General features: G+C 40.1%; 2 protein-coding genes across 2 annotated transcripts in view; one reads left to right on the forward strand and one right to left on the reverse strand.

Annotated features, from left to right (window-relative positions):
* Positions 1-20,032, reverse strand: part of MYO19 (myosin XIX) — a 32,128-nt gene extending 12,096 nt beyond the window's left edge. The window contains exons 1-14 of the mRNA XM_084651128.1: positions 19,749-20,032; positions 16,366-16,505; positions 14,135-14,279; positions 12,928-13,076; positions 12,258-12,371; positions 11,392-11,524; positions 11,053-11,122; positions 10,503-10,605; positions 10,159-10,255; positions 9,555-9,631; positions 8,650-8,740; positions 4,591-4,762; positions 2,758-2,831; positions 2,533-2,654 (exon numbers count right to left, since the gene is read on the reverse strand). Of these exons, the coding sequence (XP_084507254.1) occupies positions 2,533-2,654; positions 2,758-2,831; positions 4,591-4,762; positions 8,650-8,740; positions 9,555-9,631; positions 10,159-10,255; positions 10,503-10,605; positions 11,053-11,122; positions 11,392-11,524; positions 12,258-12,371; positions 12,928-13,076; positions 14,135-14,279; positions 16,366-16,377 (1,359 nt within the window). The 5' untranslated portion in view covers positions 16,378-16,505; positions 19,749-20,032. The remainder of the gene's footprint in view (positions 1-2,532; positions 2,655-2,757; positions 2,832-4,590; positions 4,763-8,649; positions 8,741-9,554; positions 9,632-10,158; positions 10,256-10,502; positions 10,606-11,052; positions 11,123-11,391; positions 11,525-12,257; positions 12,372-12,927; positions 13,077-14,134; positions 14,280-16,365; positions 16,506-19,748) is intronic.
* A 1,955-nt stretch (positions 20,033-21,987) lies between these two features.
* PIGW (phosphatidylinositol glycan anchor biosynthesis class W) lies at positions 21,988-27,245 on the forward strand. The gene is made up of 2 exons (XM_084650624.1): positions 21,988-22,153; positions 25,017-27,245. The coding sequence occupies exon 2, from the start codon at positions 25,025-25,027 to the stop codon at positions 26,543-26,545; it is 1,521 nt and encodes a 506-aa protein (XP_084506750.1). The 5' UTR covers positions 21,988-22,153; positions 25,017-25,024; the 3' UTR covers positions 26,546-27,245.

Below are 27,245 nucleotides of genomic sequence, written 5' to 3' on the forward strand. Positions count from 1 at the left end.
ATCTCCTCACTGCCACAAATACTAGATAGCGTTGTATCCTTCAGCTCACTTGAAAGGGCAAAAAGCATAATGGGGATATATGAGTAATAAAGGGCGAGAATGCAACAAGTATGTTACAGTAGCAGCCACAAGCCCCAGTGAGGGTTGGGCCCCCGTTGTGCTAGACACTGTACAACTTGGCAAATTTAAACACTTACAGTCTGAAGGTTTATAGGTCTGAAATTTATATTCAGATGCATCAAGATCTAATTAGCAATGAATTTGTTTGTTTCTTGTGATCTAGCCAGTGGTTGCAAAAACAGCTTCGCAAAGTGCAAAGTATTTTCATAAATGTTTGTATGGTTCTAAATTAACTCAAGCCCTTCTTTTCTAGTGGTTGAAATGCAGAGTAGGAAATACTGCTCGTCCTTTCCCAGGGCTATTTCCCCACTCATAACACAGGGCAGACAGTAAGTGTAGGGACAAGGGAGTGGCAACTTGGTTTATGAGGAGTACTGCCAAGGCAGAGGGCCCACGCAAAGCATTAGGTATCATTTAAGCCCTTATTACAGGGCCCCACATGAGCTCTCTGCCCAGGGATGAATTTCGGCCCTCAGGAACTGCCCACAAGACCATTACAGAGCCATGGGTTTAACTCCTTTGTTCCTAACAGGAAAGGGGTGCTGGGGCTGCAATTTCTGAGGAAATCGCTTTTCAGACTCCACGTACCTTAAGAGATGCCCAATAAATTCAGCAGCACCAATATGCCCCCTGGATGAGCTCTGAACATTTCAGCAATTCCCAATGTCACCGGACCCTCGGTGACAGCTTTTTAATATGTACATGGATACACGTTTTATTTCCTCCACAGATGGTCCCCCTCCCTGCAAGGGCCCCATACGACAATCCTTGGTCAAGTACGCCCTGGTCTACTCTAGGACTTTAGGTCGAATTTAGCAGCATTAAATCGATGTAAACCTGCACCCATCCATATGATGAAGCCCTTTATTTCGACTTAAAGGGCTCTTAAAATAGATTTCCTTACTCCACCCCGACAAGTGGATTAGTGCTTAAATCGACCTTGCTGGCTTGAATTTGGGGTACTGTGGACACAATTCAACGGTACTGGCCTCCAGGAGCTATCCCAGAGTGCTCCATTGTGACCACTCTGGACAGCACTCTCAACTCAGATGCACAATTGTTTGCCGTTGCTCTGATGCAGGGAGGGCTGACTGAGGACACGGCTTACAGGGTTGGCTTCAGGGAGCTAAAATCAACAAAGGGGGTGGCTTTACATCAAGGAGTATTTCAGGCAGGACTTCATGGAGGGTTCCAATAAGAAATGGTGCACCTAAGTTATTGTTCTTATTGGAACAAGGAGGTTAGCCTGGCCTCTGATTGATACATGGCTAGATTTACCTCGCTGCACCTTCTCTGTGAGTGATTGCAGTGTGACCTAGAGGAACGAGTCCCCTAGACAGCGGAGCGGGGGAAGCAAATGAGTACAAAACAAATCTGGTCTATTTCTTGTTTTGATCCACTCCATCTATCTTTTAGATCTTTGGCTGGCAGCAGACGGTGCAGAAGGAGTGCTAGCCATCCTCATCTCTTGCCTGCCCGGCAGAAGATGGTACAGGAGAATGGCTAGCCATCCTCATCTCTTGCCTGCCCGGCAGAAGATGGTACAGTATGACTGCTAGCAATCCATATTGCCTGCCTGCTCACCATAAGACGGTTCAATAGGCCTGACTGCAGGACTAAAGAGAATGGCCAAATTTAGTCCCTGCGCCCATGTCTGCCCAGGCGCTCCCAGCCAACGTGGCCAGGAGCACCTCGGACACGACGAGGACGGCTACCAGTCGTATTGCACCGTCTGCTGCCAGAAGGCAATGGATTGCTGCTACTGTGTAGCAATGCCATACCGCGTCTGCCAGCACCCAGGAGACATACGGTGACGGTTACCTGAGCGGGCTCCATGCTTGCCGTGGTATGGCGTCTGCACAGGTAATTCAGGAAAAAAGGCGCGAAACGATTGTCTGCCCTTGCTTTCACGGAGGGAGGGAGGGATGGAAGGGGGGGGCCTGACGATATGTACCCAGAACCACCCGCGACAATGTTTTAGCCCCATCAGGCATTGGGATCTCAACCCAGAATTCCAATGGGCAGCGGAGATTGCGGGAACTGTGGGATATCTACCCTCAGTGCAACGCTCCGGAAGTCGACTCTAGCCTCGGTACTGTGGAAGCACTCCGCCGAGCACTCCGGGTGGGGGGGGGGGGGAAAACACACTCGAATATATAAAACCGATTTCTAAAAAACCGACTTCTATAAATTCGACCTTATTCCGTAGTGTAGACATACCCTAAGTAATCCTGACCGACCTGTGCAATGCCCATTATTTCTGAGACAGAGTAAAAATTGCATAATCAGGCCATAAAATAGAGTTTTAGGTTAAAAAACCAAAATCAGTCTTGTAATCAGGAATTTAGCAGTATAGTGACGTAGGAATAAATAAAATGGCCTTGTGTTAGACATCTTGTGGAGGGACAGTACCTGTTGTGCCTTCAGATAGTGTGCTACAAAGTGCTGTTGCAGTTTCTCATTGGCATAGTTAATACAGAGCTGTTCCAAGTTGTTTTCAGGAAAAGATTCAAAACCATAAACGTCTAACAAACCTGGAGAAATATGGGAAAATATTTATTTTCTATCAGATCTAGTGTGTTTGGGTCTACAGATTTACTTTCTACTCTTGAATTAAAAAGGGACTAGAAACCATACCTATAAAGTTGGTCCACACAAGAGAATCTGCATAGATGCTTCCATTTATCACTAAAACCAGCCAGTCAAATAATCTGTAAATAACAGAACCCTGATTAGCTGAAAAGATTTATATTTACAGGGTAAGTGATCAGTTGATTTATGTTTTCCAGTGATTTTTTTCTGACTCCAACTGTTACTGCCAATGCCCCAATATTTTATAGCTTCCCACTTTATCTTGGCAGCTAAACTAATTTTTATGAAGTCAGTGGTAGGCCATGACTATTTGAATAAAGTTAAGAGACCTCCTCAAACAAATGAAGAGCCCACACACCCCTGCCACTAATTCACTTAATTGTGTCTAATAAGTTTTGAAGAGCAGAAGACTATACTGTAATATGGGAACACAAGGTCAAGACCCTATTTTACCGTGTTTGTTCCCTTTACTCCCTCTAGTCTCATGGAGTTTGGTGGGAGTTTAGCAGATTAGTACACGTATTTAGGTATTGCTCTGCTCAGCACTGTAACGACTAATTGACTTAGGAGCCTATGGCCCTTTTGAAAATGGCACCTAAAAAACTCCTGTGGACCTAAACCCTTAAGGGCTTGATTCAGTTAAGGACACAAGGCCTTATTCTGCCTTACTTTACATCACGTTGTCTCACTCAAATCAAAGGGAAGTCAGAATGTGAAGGCAGAATTTGATCTAGAGTTTCTTCAAGAAACACAAAAAGAAAAGGAGGACTTGTGGCACTTTTAAATAAATTGGTTAGTCTCTAAGGTGCCACAAGTCCTCCTGTTCTTTTTGTGAACACAGACTAACACGGCTGCTACTCTGAAACCTGTCATTCAAGAAACGGTTTTCTTTATTTTAAAATCACCTATACCATGTTTTTTATCTTCGACTGAAGTAGCACCAGCAGTGTGGCCCCATTGTGCTGGGAGCTGCACAAATACAAGACCAATTCCCACAAAAAGCTTACAATCCAAGGCCCTAGTCATACAATGAGGTACGTGCTAAGCCCCTTATCTATGCAGAACTTATTGTAGGATCAGGGTCTCGAAGTGGGGAGGAGAGGGAGGGAGAGAGAATATGCACATTTGTTTCTCTAATGTTTATCAGAAGGCAGAATCACATAGGGCTATCATGGAAGTTGATGAGAAGAAAAAATTTTTCATAGCACTGACCCATGTATTCAAACTATTTTAACTTGGAGATATATCTCTAGTGCTGCATCTAAACAACAACAGTGACTCGTGCAATAAGCAAACTTCCCGCTTTCAAAACATAAGTCAAATATCTACAGTGAGGAGCACTGGCTCAGGATTCCTAAGCTTTTTCATAATATAAGCCACATTTTTAATGTATTTAAATCCCACTAGTGATTGCACAGACCACTTCTCCTTCCCATTTGTAATTGCATAACATCCATGTAAGCAATTGCTGTATTTGCAAGAGAGAGGGGAAGAGTAGTTGTTTTTCAGTTGTCTTAATGCAATTTCACAGCTGAAACTGAAAAAGCCAGTGCTATAAAACAAGAGTTTGGAAAGTGCTGCCATATTATGCTTTTTTAAAATGTTTATATACATGAAGCTATTAGAAAGTTGAAAATGCTAAAAAATCCTCAAATGTTCAAACATGTAGAAGATAAAACTTAACCGATTAGAAATGTTCTTGAACAGACATCACATGGCAAGCTTTCCAAGGACAAGTACATGTAGTCATGCTACATAGGCTGCAGAGGAATATAGTAGAAATGACTGACTGGACTAGGATAAAACCCTGTTGGTCACGTTGACACTTCAACTAAACCTTGTATAGACAGTCAGGGCAACATTGCTGATGGAACTTACTTAGCATAGATAACTTTAGCCAGGCAGTCCCTTCTTGTTTCACATTCTAATCTGGAGCATGGCTTCTTGAAGACTTGTTGCTGTTTTCCAGCAGTTATAGTTCGAATTCTTAGTGTTTCCAGTAGCTCCTCTACAGATACTTTTAGCAAGTCTGCAGTTGTCTTCACAAAACCTTATTCAAAACAGCCAAAAAAGTATCATAGGAATATAATCTGTTTCTTAAAACCTAAGCACCTTCCAGAAATTTAATATATATTAAAAAGTGGCCTTTGGATAGCCCACACTGAAGCTTCTGACTTCATGGAATATGCTCTTTTACTTTTAAGACAGAATGTTGTAAGACTAGCCTCTCATTTTGAATGCCCACTAATTTTACCCGAGTTGCAGGTGCTCAACAATGACTGTTTAAAAAACACACACCTGTAGGGCTATGTCTACACTGCAATGAAAGCCCAGGGTTAGAACTTGAGTCAGCAGACCCTGGGTTTGTTAACTTAGGGCTTGAGCATCTACACTTATTTTTAGCCCCAGGTTAGGAATTGTTGAACCTTGAGTCCCAACTTGGAGCTCAAGCATCTACACTGCATGATGTGGACCCACAGTCCAATCACTCATATTCCAGGACTTCCTAATGCCCACCCAAAATGTGGCTGCTCTAGCTTTTTGTTCATGGTGCAGTGTGGGAAAACGTGACTGTCCAAACTTGACTGTCCAGAGGACAAAGGATTGGCCTGTGGGATTGTGGGACACTTTTGATGGACTCCCAGAACATGAGTCCAGTAGTGCTGAATCTACACTGCAAAGCAATAGGGCTTGAAGCCCAAGGGGTCTTGGGACCCTGGGTTAGCACGATTTGTGTGTAGACAGACAGGCTCAAACCTAGCATCCAAAGTTTGAAACCTGGGCTTAAAATATAGTGTGGACATATCTTCAGTGTCTAAAACTGGCCACCCGAAATTAGGTCACATCTCTTAAAATATACCCTTGCCTGTTTACTTTGTCATCTCACATAAGCCCCAGCATGCACTGCCCAAAGAGGTCTCTAAATCCACGAAGGGTAGTATACAAACAGTTATTGCTAGGAAAATAAGAAACGTATCTGGCATAGTTCAGGAAAGCAGACTTCGACTCCCTCAGGGAACGAATGGCCAGGATCCCCTGGGGGACTAACTTGAAGGGGAAAGGAGTCCAGGAGAGCTGGCTGTATTTCAAGGAATCCCTGTTGAGGTTACAGGGACAAACCATCCCGATGAGTCGAAAGAATAGTAAATATGGCAGGCGACCAGCTTGGCTTAATGGTGAAATCCTAGCGGATCTTAAACATAAAAAAGAAGCTTACAAGAAGTGGAAGGTTGGACATATGACCAGGGAAGAGTATAAAAATATTGCTCGGGCATGTAGGAATGATATCAGGAGGGCCAAATCGCACCTGGAGCTGCAGCTAGCCAGAGATGTCAAGAGTAACAAGAAGGGTTTCTTCAGGTATGTTGGCAACAAGAAGAAAGCCAAGGAATGTGTGGGCCCCTTACTGAATGAGGGAGGCAACCTAGTGACAGAGGATGTGGAAAAAGCTAATGTACTCAATGCTTTTTTTGCCTCTGTTTTCACTAACAAGGTCAGCTCCCAGACTGCTGCGCTGGGCATCACAAAATGGGGAAGAGATGGCCAGCCCTCTGTGGAGATAGAGGTGGTTAGGGACTATTTAGAAAAGCTGGACGTGCACAAGTCCATGGGGCCGGACGAGTTGCATCCGAGAGTGCTGAAGGAATTGGCGGCTGTGATTGCAGAGCCATTGGCCATTATCTTTGAAAACTCGTGGCGAACCGGGGAAGTCCCGGATGACTGGAAAAAGGCTAATGTAGTGCCAATCTTTAAAAAAGGGAAGAAGGAGGATCCTGGGAACTACAGACCAGTCAGCCTCACCTCAGTCCCTGGAAAAATCATGGAGCAGGTCCTCAAAGAATCAATCCTGAAGCACTTGCATGAGAGGAAAGTGATCAGGAACAGCCAGCATGGATTCACCAAGGGAAGGTCATGCCTGACTAATCTAATCGCCTTTTATGATGAGATTACTGGTTCTGTGGATGAAGGGAAAGCAGTGGATGTATTGTTTCTTGACTTTAGCAAAGCTTTTGACACAGTCTCCCACAGTATTCTTGTCAGCAAGTTAAGGAAGTATGGGCTGGATGAATGCACTATAAGGTGGGTAGAAAGCTGGCTAGATTGTCAGGCTCAACGGGTAGTGATCAATGGCTCCATGTCTAGTTGGCAGCCGGTATCAAGTGGAGTGCCCCAAGGGTCGGTCCTGGGGCCGGTTTGGTTCAATATCTTCATAAATGATCTGGAGGATGGTGTGGATTGCACTCTCAGCAAATTTGCGGATGATACTAAACTGGGAGGAGTGGTAGATACGCTGGAGGGGAGGGATAGGATACAGAAGGACCTAGACAAATTGGAGGATTGGGCCAAAAGGAATCTGATGAGGTTCAATAAGGATAAGTGCAGGGTCCTGCACTTAGGACGGAAGAACCCAATGCACAGCTACAGACTAGGGATCGAATGGCTAGGCAGCAGTTCTGCGGAAAAGGACCTAGGGGTGACAGTGGACGAGAAGCTGGATATGAGTCAGCAGTGTGCCCTTGTTGCCAAGAAGGCGAATGGCATTTTGGGATGTATAAGTAGGGGCATAGCGAGCAGATCGAGGGACGTGATCGTTCCCCTCTATTCGACATTGGTGAGGCCTCATCTGGAGTACTGTGTCCAGTTTTGGGCCCCACACTTCAAGAAGGATGTGGATAAATTGGAGAGAGAGTCCAGCGAAGGGCAACAAAAATGATTAGGGGTCTGGAACACATGAGTTATGAGGAGAGGCTGAGGGAGCTGGGATTGTTTAGCCTGCAGAAGAGAAGAATGAGGGGGGATTTGATAGCTGCTTTCAACTACCTGAAAGGGGGTTCCAAAGAGGATGGCTCTAGACTGTTCTCAATGGTAGCAGATGACAGAACGAGGAGTAATGGTCTCAAGTTGCAGTGGGGGAGGTTTAGATTGGAGATTAGGAAAAACTTTTTCACTAAGAGGGTGGTGAAACACTGGAATGCGTTACCTAGGGAGGTGGTAGAATCTCCTTCCTTAGAGGTTTTTAAGGTCAGGCTTGACAAAGCCCTGGCTGGGATGATTTAACTGGGAATTGGTCCTGCTTTGAGCAGGGGGTTGGACTAGATGACCTTCTGGGGTCCCTTCCAACCCTGATATTCTATGATCATTAGAGAACTTAACCCTGTCACAGTAGGAGGAGTCAAGATTTCCTAGTCCAACGTATGCAGAAAATGTAAACTACTTAAGACCGTGCTAACTCAAAAAAGCAGCTGAAGTGTACTAGAAATTATTGGGCCCAAATTAAAGCCACTGGAATTTGTCAGAACTTGTGAAACAGAAATATGAAGCCTTCCTGATTAAGCCACTGTTAGTTCCATGGAAAACTGGGGCCATTTAAATTTAGGTCATAGAGATGATCTTTGGATAGAAGGAAAGCAGCTTAATATATGTTCTCCCTTGTAAAGTATCTAAGGCTGCAATTTGACAGACTTGCTCAGATTGGAATCTCAAAATGGAATTACAGCCTGAATATTTAAGCACATAGATATATATAAAACCTCCAGTCTAGGTCTCTTTGCCTCCAGGGGCCATGTGGTGTAAGTATACGACTAAGAACAAGGATCATGATTCTTCCAACAACTCACTCTGTGCCTTTGTGCAAATCACTCAGTTCCCCTGATCTGAAAGACCGGGATCTCTCACTGGGGTGGGACGATTACATTAGCATTTGTGCAGCATTCTGATGTTTTATAAAAACAGATAAAAGGAATAATGGAGAGGGTACAATTAACTGACAGTTCTTGTCATTCCTCTCCCCACTTTGGTCTCCTAATGAAAGGAAGAATACAGTATATGAGATTATGTACTTCTGACATCATTAGGTCTTTCTGGTGCCATTATCTTTCAATAGTAGTTACCCAATAGGAAACTAAACACTAAAACTATGCATGTTTGGGGCCTCACCTTTGGCATTATCTTCTGGTTCACAAGGCTGGGATTCATCCACTGAATCAGAGAACTGAATGTTACCAAGGTGTAGAAGTCCTGCTAATATCTGCAACATAAACAGTCATTTGAATTCTGGAGTTCAGATTCACCTATCATTTTTAGAGGCATCTGGGTTCCAAATACCTCAGAAAAACAGCACAGCAGCGGAAACATTTGCGCAAATATGCAAGCCAGAAATCATTTGAAAGACGCTGCTTATATTTTTTTAAGCCACTAATTTAGTGCCTGATCCTGCACTATTCAAGTAAATGAAAATTCTACCATTTATTTCAGTGAGAGCAGAATTGAGCCATTGGAAGTTAACATTTACACTTTAGATAGGATATCCTAACCAGAACTACTATTAGTTTAACATCTGTCTACAAATTACGTTGAACAAATACAGTCAACTGCTGAAATGAAGCATTAGAAGCACATCCTCCCGATCGTCCCACCACCCTGCTCTGCTGCTAGCAAGGGCTCTGAATGCAGCTGAACAGATGCCAGGAGTGGGCAGGATCGTCAAAAAGATCTTGGGGAATGCCAGAGGAGAGCCATTTTCCGCACCCACAGACAGAAACGCAGAAGTTGTGGGGACTACTGCAACAATAGCCAAACAGGTTCCACAGTCTTGGGGAGGCAGGGTAGGATTCCTTACCCAGGATTCTCACTCAGGCTTAGGATTTGCTGCTAACAAGTCAAACCCTGCAGTCCTTACTAATGGGAACTTTGCCTAAGAAATCAGTAGGAGATTTGCCTGGTAAGGCAAGGACTGCAGAATTTGGTACTAAGACCGATCACACACCAAACAACCAAATGCATACCAAGATCCTTAGTTTCAAAGATGAGTTTACAGATATTGCAGAGTGTTTTTATCTGACCTTAAAAATATTGTTCTGTGTGGAGCGGTCAATGCCCAAGTGAAACATTGCCTCTCTGGTCACCTCAAAGCAGTCCTCTGGAAAGCCAAACGGGTGTTGTTAAAAAAAACAAACACATAAACAAGCCACCCAACACCACTCTCATCCCTCCAAAACAGCAGTGTAGACAGGTCAGCTGAAATTTTCAGAGCCTAAGGTGGTGGGGCACCCCTTTGAAAGTACCAGCTGCAAGCACAAGACCATCTGCTTTGCCAAACCAAAGGAGCAGAAGTCATACTATTAATTATACTACTGCCACTGAGTGACTTAATACTGAACCTTTGTGGGCCCCAGAGGTTAGGCAGCAAGTTGTTGAAGCAGCCAGGTATCACACGAGCTTTGTAAACTTAGCCTCAGAGAAATGCCAAGTACAAATTCTTAACAGTGTAAAGTGAAATCTGAACAGAGTCAAAGTCAGGCAGGTGGCTTTGTGAAAATGGAACATAAATCCAATGTACCAGAGCCCTAAGTCTCTATAGAGTGATTTTTCTTCCTTAAGACCATACTCCTATGGGCCATTAATATTCTACATACAACCGTCTCAGTTGTCAACTTTAAATCTTACCTTCCAGTGTTCTTTCAGAATTTGGCAGCCAGAAGAAATTGGCACCCTCAGGCAGGTTCCATTCCAGTCTTTCATCCTTTGTGGCACCTTTTGTGATCTTGCAACAAAAAAAGAAGACTACTGAATCCTAATATTGTACGAAACATAAATGGCAGAGTGATGATTAGCAAACTGGGAACATACTTAATGGGATGATAACACAAGGTCCAGAAAACTGAATTAAACCATGAGTAAAAAACTGAACTGTTCTAAACAGGAAGTTGCAAGCAGATCTTCTGCCAGATCTAATGGTTCTATCACTAATGTACTTTAGAAATACCTAGATAAATTAATCGAGTACAAACCTGATAAAAAATATGAAAGTTTCTTTCACGCGGGGCCTGATAAGCAACTCTGGTTTTCTCCAATAGAAATGTTTGGATGGAAGCGCTAGTCAGATGTTGTGATCTAGAGAAACAACAAACATGTTAGTATATGCCCTTAAAAACAGAAGTCTTATGGATAGCCCGTTGTCACACAGCATGCAAGGTGCCCCATATCTTTTAATGCTGTTTTAAGCTTCTGGTGTCTTTACTTAATTTAAGAACTCTATCATAGTATCTTTAATAGATTAGCCATGCAAGTGCAGAGTAGTCCATAGGTACAGTCTTCTGGACTGAAAAGCTATCTTTGCAAGATAGATGTCCTTTCAGTGTTGACAACGTACTTGGTAAATCCAGGAAACATTAATTCATCCCAATATACCAAGGTATGTTACAAAAAACACTCCATTCCATGTTCTGTGGAAGACTCGAGACACACGTTTGCAAGAAGAGAAAGTTGTGAATGTCAAAAAAACAACAACACAACAAAAAACCACCACACAGCTTGAGCATTTTACATAATAATTAATACCTGTTTAATTGAAGCTGGATATATTTTCCAAAACGGCTACTGTTGTTATTCCGAAGAGTACATGCATTTCCTGTGAAGTCACCAGGAGCGGGGGGACACAAAGCATAATTATTCTCCAATAATGGGGAACCAAAAAAACCAGAGCTTGTTTTAGTCTTCTTCTAGGGACACACAAATATATAGGATGATTTGCATGCTGCTTGAGTATTTCAGAGGTGATTTTTTAAAAGAGTAATAATGGGGAATAGTGAAGGTTTGAATAAAAATTAAAAACGCACAAACTGACAATGTAGTCATGGTTTTGTTTCTCCTTACTATTGACATAAAAAAGGGCTTTACCGAAAGCTTCCATAACAGGGTTGGAGTCCAGCACTCTCTTCTCTATCCTCTCAACTGTTTCATTGCCTTTAGGAGAGGTAGATGATGCAGCAACAGTAGCATAAAATTTCATAAGACATCGGGAAGTCCAAGTCTAAAAAGAGAATCTTGACAATAAGCCTTTGTCTGCTCTCACATTATTAATTAGATGCAAGTCTGACAAGAGCTTTGGCTATGAGAAAACAACATTGTGCACCTAGTTATTATGTTGAGGAAAGTGATTTTTTTTTCAAATGCATGAAACAAGCTTACGTGCCTTACTGGACTAGGTTCTTGTAAGAAAAATGAAGGTACAGCTATTCAGAAACTATAGCCAGAATTGACAGCTATAGTTCACATACAGCTTTGCTTAAGTGCTTTGCTGAGCAGGGATGGACTGTTGAATCAGGGTCAGAGTTAGAAGCTGAACTCCTCAAATCTTGTGGATGTGTTGATACAATTTAGCGTAAGCCCCACGTGTCAAGTCCTAACAAAGGGCCAAACTCAGCTATCCTTACCTTGATCTCAACAGGAATTTTACTCTATTAAGAACTACAAATAGGGTCCAGAGAGCAGTTTTACTGAGCATGGCACATTTGAATTTAACCAGAGTGCATTCCCCTCCCATCTGTCTTCCCCCATACTATAATGGCTTACAGTTGGCTGCTGTATTTTGTACCAATTGCATTGTGTTTCTCTCTTCCTTCTTCAAATTAGAGAGCTAGCTGAAATGCTTTGTACCACATTAAAGTCTCAGAACATGCTAACAATGTCAGAACAGTGGCCTGATTAAAAAGGGGAGGCAAAACAAACAAACAAACAAAAACAAAAAAACATCCTATGCTTACCTTTCCAGCACCACTTTCACCACTAACAATTATAGACTGGTTTATCGGTTCAATCTGGCTTTCAACATTTCTGTAGGTCTGTTCAGCCACAGCAAAGATATGAGGTTTCAACTCCTAACAATAAAGAGTGTGAATGTATGTATATATATATAGTTTGAAAAGGAAGACAGTTATGTTTAACACAAAGCAGAGTCTATTACTTAATCCTCACTCGCCCAGTGAGGTAGGGAAATAGAACTGAACAGAAGAATTTGGGCCCAGGAAACAGAAGCAGAAGGATAAACTATGTAACCTAAGGCCACACAACAAGGATTAGACCTCAGGAGTTTCTGACTAAGCTTCACGCTCAGGTCACTAGAACATACTGTCTCTTCTTCTAGTTGATTGAAGAATTTGAGCACAGAAATATCAATCACATCTTTTCTTCTACATAGAGCTCTATGTTAGGTTCTAAATCTAAAATTTGAGAAGCGCACTTAACTATACACTATAGGAATGAACCTGGCAAATAGAAGAGTGCGAGAGGAGAAGGCAAAAATGCACAAGAGCCCTGGCTGAATAAAGCATACAGTTTTGCTAGAAGTGGTTCTAACACAGCTGGTTTATTAGTTCAGATTTGGATGACTTCTCATCTCTTTTGCTTTGTAAGAGGAACAGTCATCACCGTTACCTGAGGGCGAAGTGCAGTGTGGTACTCTTTCATAAGCTCAGGCAAATAGAGGTGACAAATAGGTTGAAATGGATTTACAGCCACAAGACTGCAGCCAGCGTATGTATAAAACACATCTACTGTGTACCTTGCTTGCAGACATTTCAGTACTGAAATAAACATACGTTCTATTAGCAATTATTGGAAACAAATGTATTTTGTTTTCCCCAGTCCTATTTGTATAAGAAATATTTAGGAAATACTATCTTTTCTACCTATTCACAGATGGATTTAAATCTGATTTTTACAGAGTTTGAGAATAGTCAAATAAGATAATTTCTAGCATGTCTACCATGAATAAATATTCATCTTATAGGTTCATTTCTGGTCTTAAAAACAAAAATTTAAAGAACACCAAATTTGACTAATTAATTTCTTATGCATTCTCATTATAGGTTCCACATACACAGCCCTGGAGATTAAATCATCTATTCATTCACAGAAAAAGGAGAAAGCATTGGAGAATTCTCCACATTGTACCATCAATATGCCTCATCTCAGTCTACAAAGGACCATTTTTAAAGTTAAGTGAAGACTGCAGTTTCCAAGCCTGATTTCAATCCTTGGCTTCTCTGCAAAGACTATTACAGTAAGAGGGCTCTACTGTTTGTGATGGTGTCTTGAGATAAGGAAATCTGTTAATTGAAACTGGACAGAGCACAAAATCCTTTTGCATAGCCATGTAAGAGCCATCCAGTAACAACTGCCAACCACTACCAATTCAAGGTGTATTTGAACCAGTGACATAGGTGAAAGGTTGTTTGTTTAAATCTTAGTTCCATGTTGCTGAAAGACTGGTGTGGGTTCAAAGCAATGCTAAAGAATATTGATCAAGCCAAGTTTAAAGACTGATCTCAAGTCAACAGAAATCTCTCCATTGATTTCAACAGGCTCTGGATCATGTCCGCAGGTACTATTTTCATGCTAGTATTACAGGGATCAGAATAGCTGACCACAATATATTTTGTATGCAGTATTGTTGTAGCTGTGTTGGTCCCAAGATATTAAAGAGGCAAGGTGGATGAGGGAATATCTTTTAAATATATTGAAGTTGATCCAATAAAAGAGATTGCCTCATCCATCTTGTCACAGTATATGTTGACAGTTATTTGTTATGTGAAGTGAAGTAAGCTTTCAGGAGATGCCCCAGACGGCCACAAACACTGACCTGTTGTTGTGGTTACAGGATTAACTTTGGTAAGGTCATCTAAGAGATGCAATTTATCTTCATCACTCAGAAAAGCTTTAACCTCTTCTTTGAATGAGTCATTAAGCTCATTCTGGATGGCAGGATCTCTCTTTGGGCCATTCACCTGGAAAGCACATATAAAAGATAACACCTGTAATAGACTCAACACCAGGGTGGACTTTCACCTCTTCAACTGCAGTTTAAAGTCCCTTTCCAGTTTCCAAATAAGACAGATTTGATTTAAGCTCAGTCTTAGCAAGAAACAAATAATTCAGCACATTTTTACTACTGGTCTGACCTCTCTGCCCAGGAAGTATTAAAAAAAATTATTATATATCTCACTACCGTGGAAGTTGTGTTTCAGTCTTTAGACATGCTTTAGAAGGTGTTTATTTGATGCATGAGAGATCGTGAACTAATGACAATTTTTATGGGCTTAATTCATCCCTGGTGTAATTCTGACTCAAGAGGAATGACACCATGGATAAATGTGTCCCTAGATGTATAGTTCTTGATGTTGGCAACTTTGTGATTCTTTAAGAACAAATACACTTACACAGTCGTTCATGACCAGGGGATTTTGACTCCTCTAAACACCATATATTCAACACAAGATCTGACTCAAGGAAATGGCCTATTAGCCTTAATGGCTGGTGCACAGATCATATTAGTTGTCAGAGGTACTAAGGCTAATGGAGGTTCCCCAGGCTTGCCTTTTTTGGAGCCAAACAGTGCTCCACAACTATGGTTTTGCAATGTGTATATATAGTGCACATTTGGAGAGGTGAATGGAGAGGTTATGCTATTTTGTCTGCATCAAACCAGAATCTGGCCTTCTACAAATAACTTATTTAAAGGTTTTAATCGGAGCCTCTGGGCTCCAGTGTCCTTGAAAACACTGTTTGGAAGGTCACTTGTTTGTTAAGCGTACATAATGAAAAGCATAGCCAGTACACACAGGTTTCAGGTGCTGGGTTGTTTTTTTTGGGCAAATGCTGATTTTTGCATTCCTTCCTGCAAGCGTTCTGTGTCCCCGCCCCCCAAATTATGTAACTATCATTAGCGTTACAAGTTGACCACGTCTTAACACGCTGTTTTTTGTTTATACCAAAAAGCTGCTGCATACAGTTAGCAAATACAATTTGTTAACTGACCTCAGCAGCATTCAAATGGACAAACAACATCCTCTAGACACCACTTGCACATATGGCTCTGCAGGAATAATATGCAAACTAGAATAATAATTCCTCAAAATTAATATATGTACTTGGGGATCTCCAATTTCTTTCCAGATTGGATATAACTGGATTTAAAGTCATGCACAATTCTATAGCATACGAATAAAAATGTGCTTACCAGTAAAGTTGAATGAGACGAGAGTAGGTCAGATGTTGACATGAACATGGTTTTCATTATCATACTATGTATGAGCATTAAGGGACCCAATGAGTTCACAGCTGGACATGCTGAACTACACAAAGCCAAACACTGCTCTTCAGATAATACTCGAGTTTTGTTGTTGTTGATTCCCCTATCTGTGGAACAATGTGCATTGTTCTCCCCCGGCCCTCTCATCGGTTTACTGTTTAATGTTTACGGTAGATAAATGGTTGCAAACTCCATTGCAGAGCTGGCTGTAATAAGTCCTGGAAAAGGAGGCTTTTTTGATGGCTTGTATTAGTTAGCCCAACTTCCTTGCATTCACTTTCATCTATTGATATTTATGGCTAAAATCAAAAATATGCAAGAATTGGCTCAACTCTTAAAATCCAGGCAGGAGGAAAAAAGTGCACATTTTAACAATGTCATTGAAAATTTAATTTGAAGAACAATGATTAAAAAATAGTGATAGTCTATTGTAATCCTGCAATTTCTAGTTGTAGTGGGCTACATCCCTGAATGCAGGCCTACCTAAATTAATGAATTGCCAGTACTCACTAGTCTTACTCATTTTATCAGCCATATATAAAAAACAATCTTTAGTAACACAGATCAAAACCTTAAACTTATCAAATCTAGTGTCTTGATATTACCCAGAGGTTATTCACAAATTTGTGGAGCAGCTGCAGGGCAAAAAGGGAGGGGGAAAGAGGAAGAGCATACTTTAACAATCTCCGATTGTGGATTACAAATCAACTGAACCTCAGCCCAGCATTATTTTATGACAAAAAGTTTAAATTAGTGAAGACGGACAATATTGGGGCTTTTACCTGTTTTGGCATATTATTCAGTTGTCTGATGCTGTGTATGGGTGAATTGTAAAGCTCTAGAAACAGGACTCCTGCGTAGGAGAGTTGATACCGTGAAGGCCTTCAGACTGGTGGACCTTGTTCAAGTCAAAGTGGAGGTCCTAAAAGAAATCAACTTTGTTATTTCAGAAAGAGTAATGCAAACCACATAATTCTGCACTGTTTTCCTGGAGAAGAGACTCAAGCCTGAACTCTAGTACGGATGTAATGTTCTTCTCTAGAGAAGCCAGCCCCACCAGAATAAGGAGTTAGTTAACAATGGAGCTAGCTAGTTTATACATGTTGTTGCACTAACAATAAAAATACTTGGTTTGCCCTCAGCCAACCACTTTTAAGCAACTTGATCTGTAAAGGGATTTAAAAAAAAAAAAAAAATTAATACTCCCAACATCTGTGCTCCACCAAGTTCTACTACCAAAGAGGGGGCATAAAATATTTTCAGCCATGGGGTTGAAAGAAGCAAATTGAATGAGTTTTAAGTGTCCTAACTAGGAAACATGCAGAACCAAGAACTACTTGGCTTTAGATACACTCCTCAATTAGATTTCAAAAGAATTAGCCTGTTAAATACATTTTTATTTAAACTACTTAAACTTACGGAGCCTTACTTATAGAGCTATTTCTTTTGGGCTCATTTAGATTCCAAGTGGCCCATTAATCCTGCCCTCCCCTTTGTTGCTTTAATTGGGCCAAATTCATCACGAGTGTAATTTCAGAGGTTCATTGACATACGCTAATGATCAGTTTGGCCCATCATCATCAAATCATTCATCATCAATAGAGCAGTGTCAAATCTAGTCTTGACTATTTCCAGCAAAGGAGATTCCACTATCTGTCCTGGCATCTTGTTCCATTGTCCCAAACTATTCTTACAATTCAGTTTGCACTAATATTTTAACATGTGTGCTCTACAGAAGTGTAGACTTATAGCTACTGTTTGATCACTTCTAATCCATTTCATCCAGCCAGACCACCAGACAAGAGCTTCCCTCAAAGACACCTTTGTACTAAACTAAGTTGCAGGTGCCCTCCTGTCCTTCACCCAAACTTCCCAGTGAACATGAACTTGTTAAGCTCTTAGGATTCCCAGCCAGGTTCAGAATCAAGGTCCTTAAAGTTGCAGAATGCTGTGATACCAGACCAAAGTGTCCTATTTTTAACAAATTCTGTATTTCAGTGCAACTTTCATTATGTGTTTAAGTCTCAGAAGTCCAGGTGAATAACTTGATTGCATTATGCATAACCAATTCTAAAGCATAAGTCATTTTGGCCCAGATCCTCAAAGGTATCTAGACACCTAGCTCCCATTGATTTAAGTAGGAGTTAGGCCCCTCAATGCCTTTGTGGAGCTGGCTTAAGAATGCGGGGTCAACAAATTCAATTCTACTTCCACTGAAAATAACAGGATCTTTGCCCTTTACTTGAGTGGAAGTAGATTCATGACCTAACTGAGTACATTTATTTAGGTGCATCTCCTCTAATTCTCTTTGTACTCACTGAAGGAAGAAAAAAAAAAATTAAATAAAGCTTCTTTAGGAAAATGAGTTGTGTGAACATTTATTTACTGCAAAATCAGCTACTTGGTTTCTCTTGGATTAAGAGGAGTAAAGCATAGTGTAAATTCCTCACAATGAAAATAAAGTTTATCTTCATTCCTGCGGTTACATCAGATAGGAAAAGTTAGTGGGTCTGATAGCATCAGTGATGTCAGAGCATTTCTGGATAGGGTGCGACTCTTGAAAGTTAAAGCAAGACATACTTGCTCATTACTGGCTTTATTCTGCTTCCCCTGAAATCAAAGGGAGTGTTCCTATTTACTTCAATTGAAGGAAGGTTAAGCCATATTTTTTGCTTTCTTATTCTAGCAATGAAAAAGGATTGATTGTCTAGGCTTCAATAACTGTATCCGTCCTACCACACATCCTAGATGGGTGAACTGCCGTGGTTTTAGTTTCATGTAAGTGGTGTTTAAAGATAAGACTTGTTTAATAGTACAGTGATCCTTAATTTGAAAGATCCAGAGAGCAACACATGTTATTAACAGTTATGCATGGAACTGTTATACCCCACTCTGCACTTCTCTACCTCCTTCCAATCTTAAAATATGTAAGTGCTTTACAAACTACTGATTTAAATCTTACAAGCTGTTGAAACAGGGCAGGAGAGAACAACTCCAGTTTACAGATATCAAACTAACTGCCCAAGGTCACACAGCAAATCTGTGACAGAACCAAAAATAGAATCCAGATCTGACTCCCAACCCCATATTTTAACTATTAGACTATACTTCCATCCAAGCACAACACCAAAAAAAAATAGCTTTTCCTGACTACACTGGAGACATCTATTAGAAAGTGATTTTTAAAAAGGGGAGAGAGTTTGCATCATCTTCTGCATTGTGTTCAAAGTTATTTGTTTTCTGCCTTCAATTAATCTCTGAAAGGGGTTTTATTTAAAGTTTTCCCTGATTATGTTTCTATTCAAACACACACAATTTAACCTTGACTGAAATTATCTCTTTGCGGTCTAGGAATTCTAGAGTAGGCTTTGCTAGCATTTAGTTTAGTGTTACCCTTCCCATAAGCAAAAGGACATGTAAAATAAGCAGACAACCCCCTCTAATCCAGATTTGCGACCAAAAGACACTTAGGAAGGAAACTCCATTTCTACAGTAAAAAGAAAAGGAGTGCTTGTGGCACCTTAGAGACTAACCAATTTATTTGAGCATAAGCTTTTGTGAGCTACAGCTCACTTCATTTCTACAGTGCCTATATAAAGTTAAAGATATAGTTCTGTAGTGCATAAAACAAACTATTTATCTAATCAAACACTTATCTAATCTACAGATGTATGCTGGATGCTTTATAGTAAAACAGTTAGCCTTATTTTTAATTTAAGGCATTATTGCTGATTTTAAATATGATTTTTAGGCTTTCAAGGGCACCCCAATGACCTTCTGAAGTTGAAAACTGTTTTTAAATGCAGTCAGTGAGTGGTTAATTCTGTGGATTGGGCTGAAATAGAAAGAGTTTACACTCTACGCATCTAGAAAGGTCTATAGCAGAAAAGCGTAAAGCAGAATGGCTATACCACCAATCTCTTCCTGATCTCAGAATGCGTAAAGTGGAGAGGACTGTGTAGAAGTGCAGGGAATAAGGGCGAGTTTGTGCAGCTGGGGGAGAGAATTTGACTCAAACACTCCCATCATTAGAGATAAGGGGCGGGGGAGAAGGAGCAGATCAGACGTTAAACAGGGGAGAGCGCGGGACGTGGGAGAGCGCCGCAAACGTTAAATGGGGGGAGAAGAGCTGGAATAAAATAAATATCCCTAATTTGGGACTCACCCGTTCCATAGGGCGCGCACATGAGACTGCAACCAGGCAGGCGGGCAGCCGGGAAGGAGAAAGCTGCTGCCGGGGCCGGGCTGGCCAAGCAAGGAGGAGTTGAAGGCGCAAGGGCGGAGGCTGCAGTTTGAATCCGGAGAAGAGCCCGGTCCCACACCCTGGCCGGGCGCCACCCCGCCCGCAGACAGCCTGGAAAGAAGAACGTGACCGCCTTGGCCTTGCCTGCCGAGCCCAGCGCTTCTCCCGGCCGGACTGATTCAACCGCGGCTAGAACCACGTGGCGCCAGGAACACACGTGTCTCTGGTTCCGGCCCTCGCCCTCCCTGCTGTGGGTTTTTTGGAAGCAGGAGGAAGGGGCTGGGAACGTTGCTGGCATCGATCTCTGGAGTAGGGGCTGGTGGGGCTTTATGGCAAATCCAGGGGTGTTGTCCTGAATCTTTAAAAGCAGCCCCTAATGCAGAGATGCTAACAACATTTTCTCCCACTTCCTCCTCCCAAACTTGTATGTGCTTGCATCGGTCATGTACATACATACGCTAAGGGAGAGGGCATGTGGGTGTTTTGGTACCACAGGCAAGTGGCAGTGGGGCTTTCTGTTTTGCAGTGTCATTTAACTGTGCCTCAGTTTCTCCGTCTGTAAAATGGCAACCTCTGTCCCAGGGAAGGATCATTCGAGAGTCTGAATTCATTAATATTTGCAAAGTGCCTTGATAGAAGTGCTACATAATTTTTATAACCTTTTCTGTAGTCTCATTTTCAAGAAATACCACATTTAAAATGTCATTTCCCACTCCTGCAAAGACTTAAAGTACATGCTTACCTTTAGGCCATTTTCTTCAATAGGACTGTCGCGTGCTGAAGTTGCATGTGGCTTTGTAGGATCAGGGCCCTAACTATTGACAGTAAATTATCACTCAGAACTAAAAATACAAGTGTTTTTATTTTAAGTGCTTATCTTTAACTCTCGCACTTCAAAATAATTTTTAAAAAACCAATATTTCACATAAAATCTAATGCCTAGACCACGTGAAACCTCTGTATGTCAACAACAAAGCTCAAACAACTAATTGATAACTTCAGCATCAAACCCTCAACCATCTTATTCCATAAACACTCAGAGGCAGGGGAAAAGTTGTTTTAAATGGTCTGCTTATGTAAGACAACACCACCTACTCTGGGTGGCTTTGGGGGGGTCACTGATGGGAGGGCGGATGGACCGGGGGAACAAAATGTTCATGGGCAGCCAACAGCAAGACTGGGAACTTCTGGTGTCTCAAACAGCACGAGATTATAGGCCCTATAGGGGATCAGGACTCAGAAGAAGAATTTCTACCCATTTTAAACTGCACAACAATCCTGTTTTTTGAGCATCAGGCCTATATCCCATTCTTCTGTTTTGCAGGATATTAAGGAAAGTGTTAAAAAACTCAGTGCAGAACAAAAATTAGGACGGGGGAGGTACTAGAGTAGTTTTGTACCTAGTTGTCTCCTCCAAAATGAAATGTTCCAGTATTTTGTGAAAACATTATTTTAGAGGTCATTGTTATAACGGTATATCAATTTACCAAAACAATAACTGCCAAATTCCACCTATGGATGCTCATCTGCAATTCCCATTGACATTAAGGAAAGCTGACTTCAATTGAAATTGAAGGTACATATCTGAGGGTGACATTTGACCCTAAAAAAGCAAGTGAATTGCATCTCTTTGTATTTACAAGTGTATGGGGATTTAGGCAACTCTTATATTCTGTACCTCCCTTGCCAACATTTGGAAAGTATAAAAGGGACATTTAAAGAGAAAAATAGACACATTTAAGAGAAAAAAAAATGTGTCTTTTAATAACAATGCTTTGCATTTCTACCGAGTATCTTGCATCCAAGAATCTTAAAATATTTTACAATCTTTAAATAATTAAACAGCAGAAAATCCTCATTATGTAGCTCAATAAACCCCTAGATTGGATTGGAAGAGATTTCTGGAAGAAAAGAGTGAAAAAGTAAATATTTGGGTTGCACCTAAGAGGGACAGTGGAGATATATTCCACACCTGCACACTCCCTAATCCAAAAAACTGTATGTAGTGGTAAATAATCAGGTATTGTCCTTTATATGAGTAGAAAGTAGGGCATGGCTCCTCCTCCCCATTTGTTTTTCGTGGTGGCAGCTTTATACTAAATAGAGAAGAGGTTATTAGCCAACTGTGTGTTGAATCAGGCAATAAAGTAAAGCAGACTGGTTCCCTTAATGGTGAAAATGTTTGGAGGAAACAGAGTCCTCATTTACCTCTCTAGATGTGGATTTGGGCAGGCTACTACCGGAAGTAAAAGCAAGCAGAAGAGAGAGAGAGGGAAGAAGAACTTCATTTAACAAGCAAATTCCCTTCCTTACAGAGAACGCTCATGGTGAGACTCTCCTGCATAATAAATGTCAGAGTCACAGAAGTTATAGAAATTATTAAAATAAACCGTTATTATTTTTCATATGCTGGCTAATGCCTCAGAGCTCTTCCAAAATTACTTGGTATCTATCATCTCTTGTGGGATGTCACAAAAGCGTAAAGAAAGGAAATTACAAGATGGAACCATTGCTTAAAACAGTCTTTGAACTCATTTTATTTAATTGACTTAATGTTATATGATGCAATATTTTGGTTAATTTATTCCTGTTATTTATCTAGTGCTATTTATGTGCATGGTACTTTACAGAGAGAGAGAAGAGAGCACGTCGCTTGCCCTAATGCCTTAAAATCTAAATAGACAAAATACAGACAAACTAGGAGGGCCAGGAGTCCAATACGAAAATGAAGTGATTGATCAGTTGAATTTAGCTGTATCTTGGTATGCTATATATTTGCAGTGTTCTTTGTTGTTATTTCTGTGACTTTAAATTAAAGAATTATGAGATTAAGTAAGGCCCCAATCATGGAAACACTTACACACTTTCTTAACTTTACTGCCATGAGTAGTTCATTTCAAAGGAACTACTCACGAAATTAAAGAGACAAGGTGGGTGAGTTAATATCTTTTATTGCAGTGGTTCTCAACCAGGGGTACGCAGAAGTCCTCCGGGCGGTACATCAATTCATCTATCTATTTCTCTAGTTTTACAACAGGCTACATAAAAAGCACTAGGGAAGCTAGGACAAACTAAAATGTCATACAGACAATGACTTGTTTATACTGCTCTATATAATATAAGCTGAAATGTAAGTACAATATTTATATTCTAATTGATTTATAATTATATGGTAAAAATGAGAACATAAGCAACTTTTCAGTAATAGTGTGCTGTGAGACTTTTGTATTTTTATGTCTGATTTTGTAAGGAAGTAGTTTTAAGTGAGGTGTAACTTGCAGGTACACAAGACAAATCCTGAAAGGGATATAGTAGTCTGGCTCTCAACCTTTCCACTGTTTTTACTGGACCAACTTCTGTTGGTGAAAGAGACAAGCTTGTGAGCTTACACAGAGCTCTTCTTCAAGTCTGGAGTAGGTTCTGAGATCTGAAAACAAGCTCTGAGTATGGCTCAAAAGCTTATTTCTTTCACCAACAGAAGTCGGTCCAATAAAAGCTATTATCTTATATCTAATATCCTGGGACCAAAACGGCTACACCACCACTGCAAACACAGTAATAAAGTTAAATGTGTTTAAGGCCTAAGAGAGCAGGGGTGGTGAATTATTACAACATGCTGTGGATGGAGATAGAGCTAGTTTCAAAAGTATTTATAGTGGTAGGGAGACAAGGTGAAATTGATTATTTAATACTTAGTCCTGCCATGAGTACAGGGGACTGGACTAGATGACCTCTCGAGGTCCTTTCCAGTTCTAGGATTCTATGATTTATTCCTATTTCATAATCCTGAGGCGTCATCTTCTAAGGAGCATTTGACAACAAAGTTTGTGCTGGATAAATTTTCTAGGTAAAGAAAAGAGAAAACAGATGGTTGCTAAAGGTGAAGGCTCCAAGAATGTTAGCATGACAGCTGTCAATGTACATCAGTGCCCCTCAGAATTTGTGTTTGATTAAGCTGCTTGAATCTTTTTTTTTTAAATGGTATTAATGGAAATGTAATATGCCTTTTTAAAATCCATTTTTGTAAACTTTTGCTGGGTTTGATCTACTAATTTGAGTTAATGCATGTTGAAATCATTCTGCTTGCCTGGCTTCATCAACAAGTAAGCTTTCAAATTTATTATTTAACATTATATGCAAAATTATTGTTAGTGCTTGTGAAAAATGAGGGATTAGCTTCACTGAAATGTTCTGTATGTATCCATAAAACAAGTGAAGCATGGGCAGGAGCAATGCTAATTTTCCCACCAATATGCCTCCAGTGTAACCTAGGTCCTTCTGAATGCTGCTCCACACAGGCCTATATGGAACAGCTTGCAGAACTGGGGCCTTAAGAGGATACTTCAGTCAGTTTCTATTGTATTTGGTTTCTTCATTGAGAATGTAAACAAAGGTGCAAATTGTGATGATGTTTCTGATGTGGACACGGGCCACAATCTTCCAGACTGTTTTGTGTTGGCAGATCACTGCACCTGGGTGGAGTAACTTGCAGGGTTGGAGTCTTCTCCATGAAGGCCACTAGTTTAATCCGCACATGCCGCCGAACAGCTGTCCAATAGATAACGACAGCTTTTTTGTTGTAGCATATTTAATACCTCTAAATGTATTCTCTAAAACAATAAATGCTATGAGACTAGTTACATATATATTTTAACATTAATAACTTTCAGAAAAAATCCTTTGGTGTAACAAAATTATGTTTAAAAATACTGCTTCTAAAGGTCTCACTATAACAAAGCAAAATTTGTATGCTAAACATTGGGCATAAATCCTGCAGACACTTACATATGTGTTTAACTTTACTACTGTGAGTAGCCCCAAGTTAAGCACATACATAAATGTTTGCAGAAGTGGGCCTGTTATTGTGTGGGGTGGGGAGCGGAGGGGAGGGGGGAAGGAGGCTTTTATTTTTTTTTTTTTAATAGATATTTTAAGAATCATTAAAAACCAACAAGATGGCCAAAACACTTCTTATGACATTGCATCATTTCTTATGGGAAGCGTATGTTTTGGGAGGCAAAAAGAATTCACCTGTAACTAAAATTAAGTTGGTACTTATGAAAATCATTTTTATTTAATATGTCTTATGTTTCCATATGTAAAAGGAAGCGGAGCGTAAATTAAACACAAACTTGCAAAACATTCTTGCACTACAAAAATTAATCCTAGTTTACATTTTGAATTGCATAGGAAGAAGAATGTCACAAAAGCTGCTGAAAGAAGCCTTTATCAGTAACTTAAATGGAACGAGTTTTCTAGAAATTTCAGTAGGTTTAACTCTAGCTCCACTGTGTATAGCTTGCAGAGGTTTGCTGTTAATTTTGTATAATCTGCACAATGGAAGACCTTTACATTCAAGAAAGTATCATCTACTACTCGACTTTACAGTGCTAGTAGTTCCTTTTGTGCTCAGCTGTACAATTTTGTCCCCTGTACTCCCTCTTTTGCCAATAACTATTGGGGCCTTCTGTGCAGGATTATTTTATAAAATATACAACAGACGAAATCATTGTATCAGGACTCCTCTGAAGCAAATCATACATGATTTCCTGAAGACTAGCTTAGAACCAGACTACATTCCATCAATAACAGTGTTTCGTGTTTATGTCAACATGTTAACTGCAATCAACATTCTAGCAGTGGATTTTCCACAGTACCCCAGACGGTATGCTAAAACTGAGACCTATGGAACAGGCGCTATGGATTTTGGAGTGGGAGCTTTTATTTTTGGTAATGCTCTTGTTTGTCCTGAAGTTAGACAAAAAACAGGTGTGGTGCAATCCAAATTCTCCTGTCTAGCAAGACAGTTGTTATCTGTTTGGCCATTAGTTTTTCTTGGCTTGGGACGACTGATCAGTGTTAAAGCTGTAGAGTATCATGAACATTTTTCAGAGTATGGAGTGCACTGGAATTTTTTTTTTACTTTAGCAACTGTGAGAATGACCGCATCACTACTTTTAACTCTATTTCCAACCAACAAATCATGGATTGTTTCTATGATCCTTGCTGTATTTTATCAGCTTATTCTTGACACTACCCATCTGAAGATGTTTGTTTTATATGGGAGTGATGGCAAAGATACAAGGGTTGGATTTTTAAATGCTAACAGAGAAGGAGTGTTCTCCCTTTTTGGTTATCTGGCTATCTATATGGCTAGTGTGCAAGTGGGGTTATATTTGTTAAAGAAGAGAACTTTAGTCAAGGACTGGATTGAAGTAATATGTTTCTTTCTTCTGACAGTTTTCATACTCTTTATATTTCTTCCTATGTCTCAAGTTTATGTTGAGCCTGTGTCCCGCAGGATGGCTAATCTGCCTTTTTGCATCTGGATAGTTGCTCAGTGCCTGATATTTTTAATCTGTTTTTTAGTGACTGATCTTATTTTGGTGTTTACAAAACTTCTAGTAAATGGGTCTCGAGTGCCTTGCTGTTGGAATTTTACACAACCACCTAATACAAATACAAAGCACGATTCAGAGCCCACATCTATCAAAAGAGAAAGACAGTGGCTAAGTATTTGCATAATTAATGCTATTGATAAAAATCAGTTAGTTTTTTTCTTGCTAGCAAATGTTATGACTGGCATAGTGAATATGATGATCGATACAATCCACAGCAATGCCACATTTACCTTATTTGTGCTACACTTGTATATGTTTACTAACTGTTTAATTATGTATATATTGCATGCAAAAAATGTAATATTAAAATGCTGGTGACTATTGAAACTACTTGTGTTCTAGTACTTTGTATCTTAAGTGTACAAGTAAAATTTATATTTTGTTATCCATGCTCAAGTGATAGTTTTAATGGAAAATACAAATTTTGTCTTAGATTTATTTCTGTGCAAACACGTTGGTTTGTAGTATACTGTGTATTTATGATTTATATCTAGGCTTGGCAGGATTCAGTTTAAAAAAATTTTTTTGACAGCTAATATCAGTGTTTATTTTTAAGCATTTTCCCTATGTTTACCAATTTAAATTTCAGGTGTGCAAAATTATGGGTTTTTAGTTTTGTTTTTTTTTGTATTTTTATCTATTTAAATTTTCACAATTGCGGGAAATTATGGAGATCAGACATTGGGGAAGGTCAGACAATCATTTAATGACAGTAGACATTGAGATTCAAGAAGTTAAAGCTTTATAGCTATTAATGCACAAATTGTCAACATAACAGAACTTACTAAGTAAATATCCTTAAATCAAACTAAGTTTTTAAGCAGCATTTTTCTTACTATGCTTTTCTGTAAATTTCAACTATTATTGATGGAAATATTTTTTGTTGTTGTTGATTTATGTCCTGACAGTGAAATTGACATTTACTGGAAAAAAACCTAATCCTTCCAGGTCTATTTTTACCAAATGATATCATCACCCAGTGAAATTTATGGAAAATGTTAACACTTTTTTAAAAAAA

This window comes from Lepidochelys olivacea, assembly GCF_965140295.1.
Source record: "Lepidochelys olivacea isolate rLepOli2 genome assembly, chromosome: 17".
Lineage (NCBI taxonomy): Eukaryota > Metazoa > Chordata > Testudines > Cheloniidae > Lepidochelys > Lepidochelys olivacea.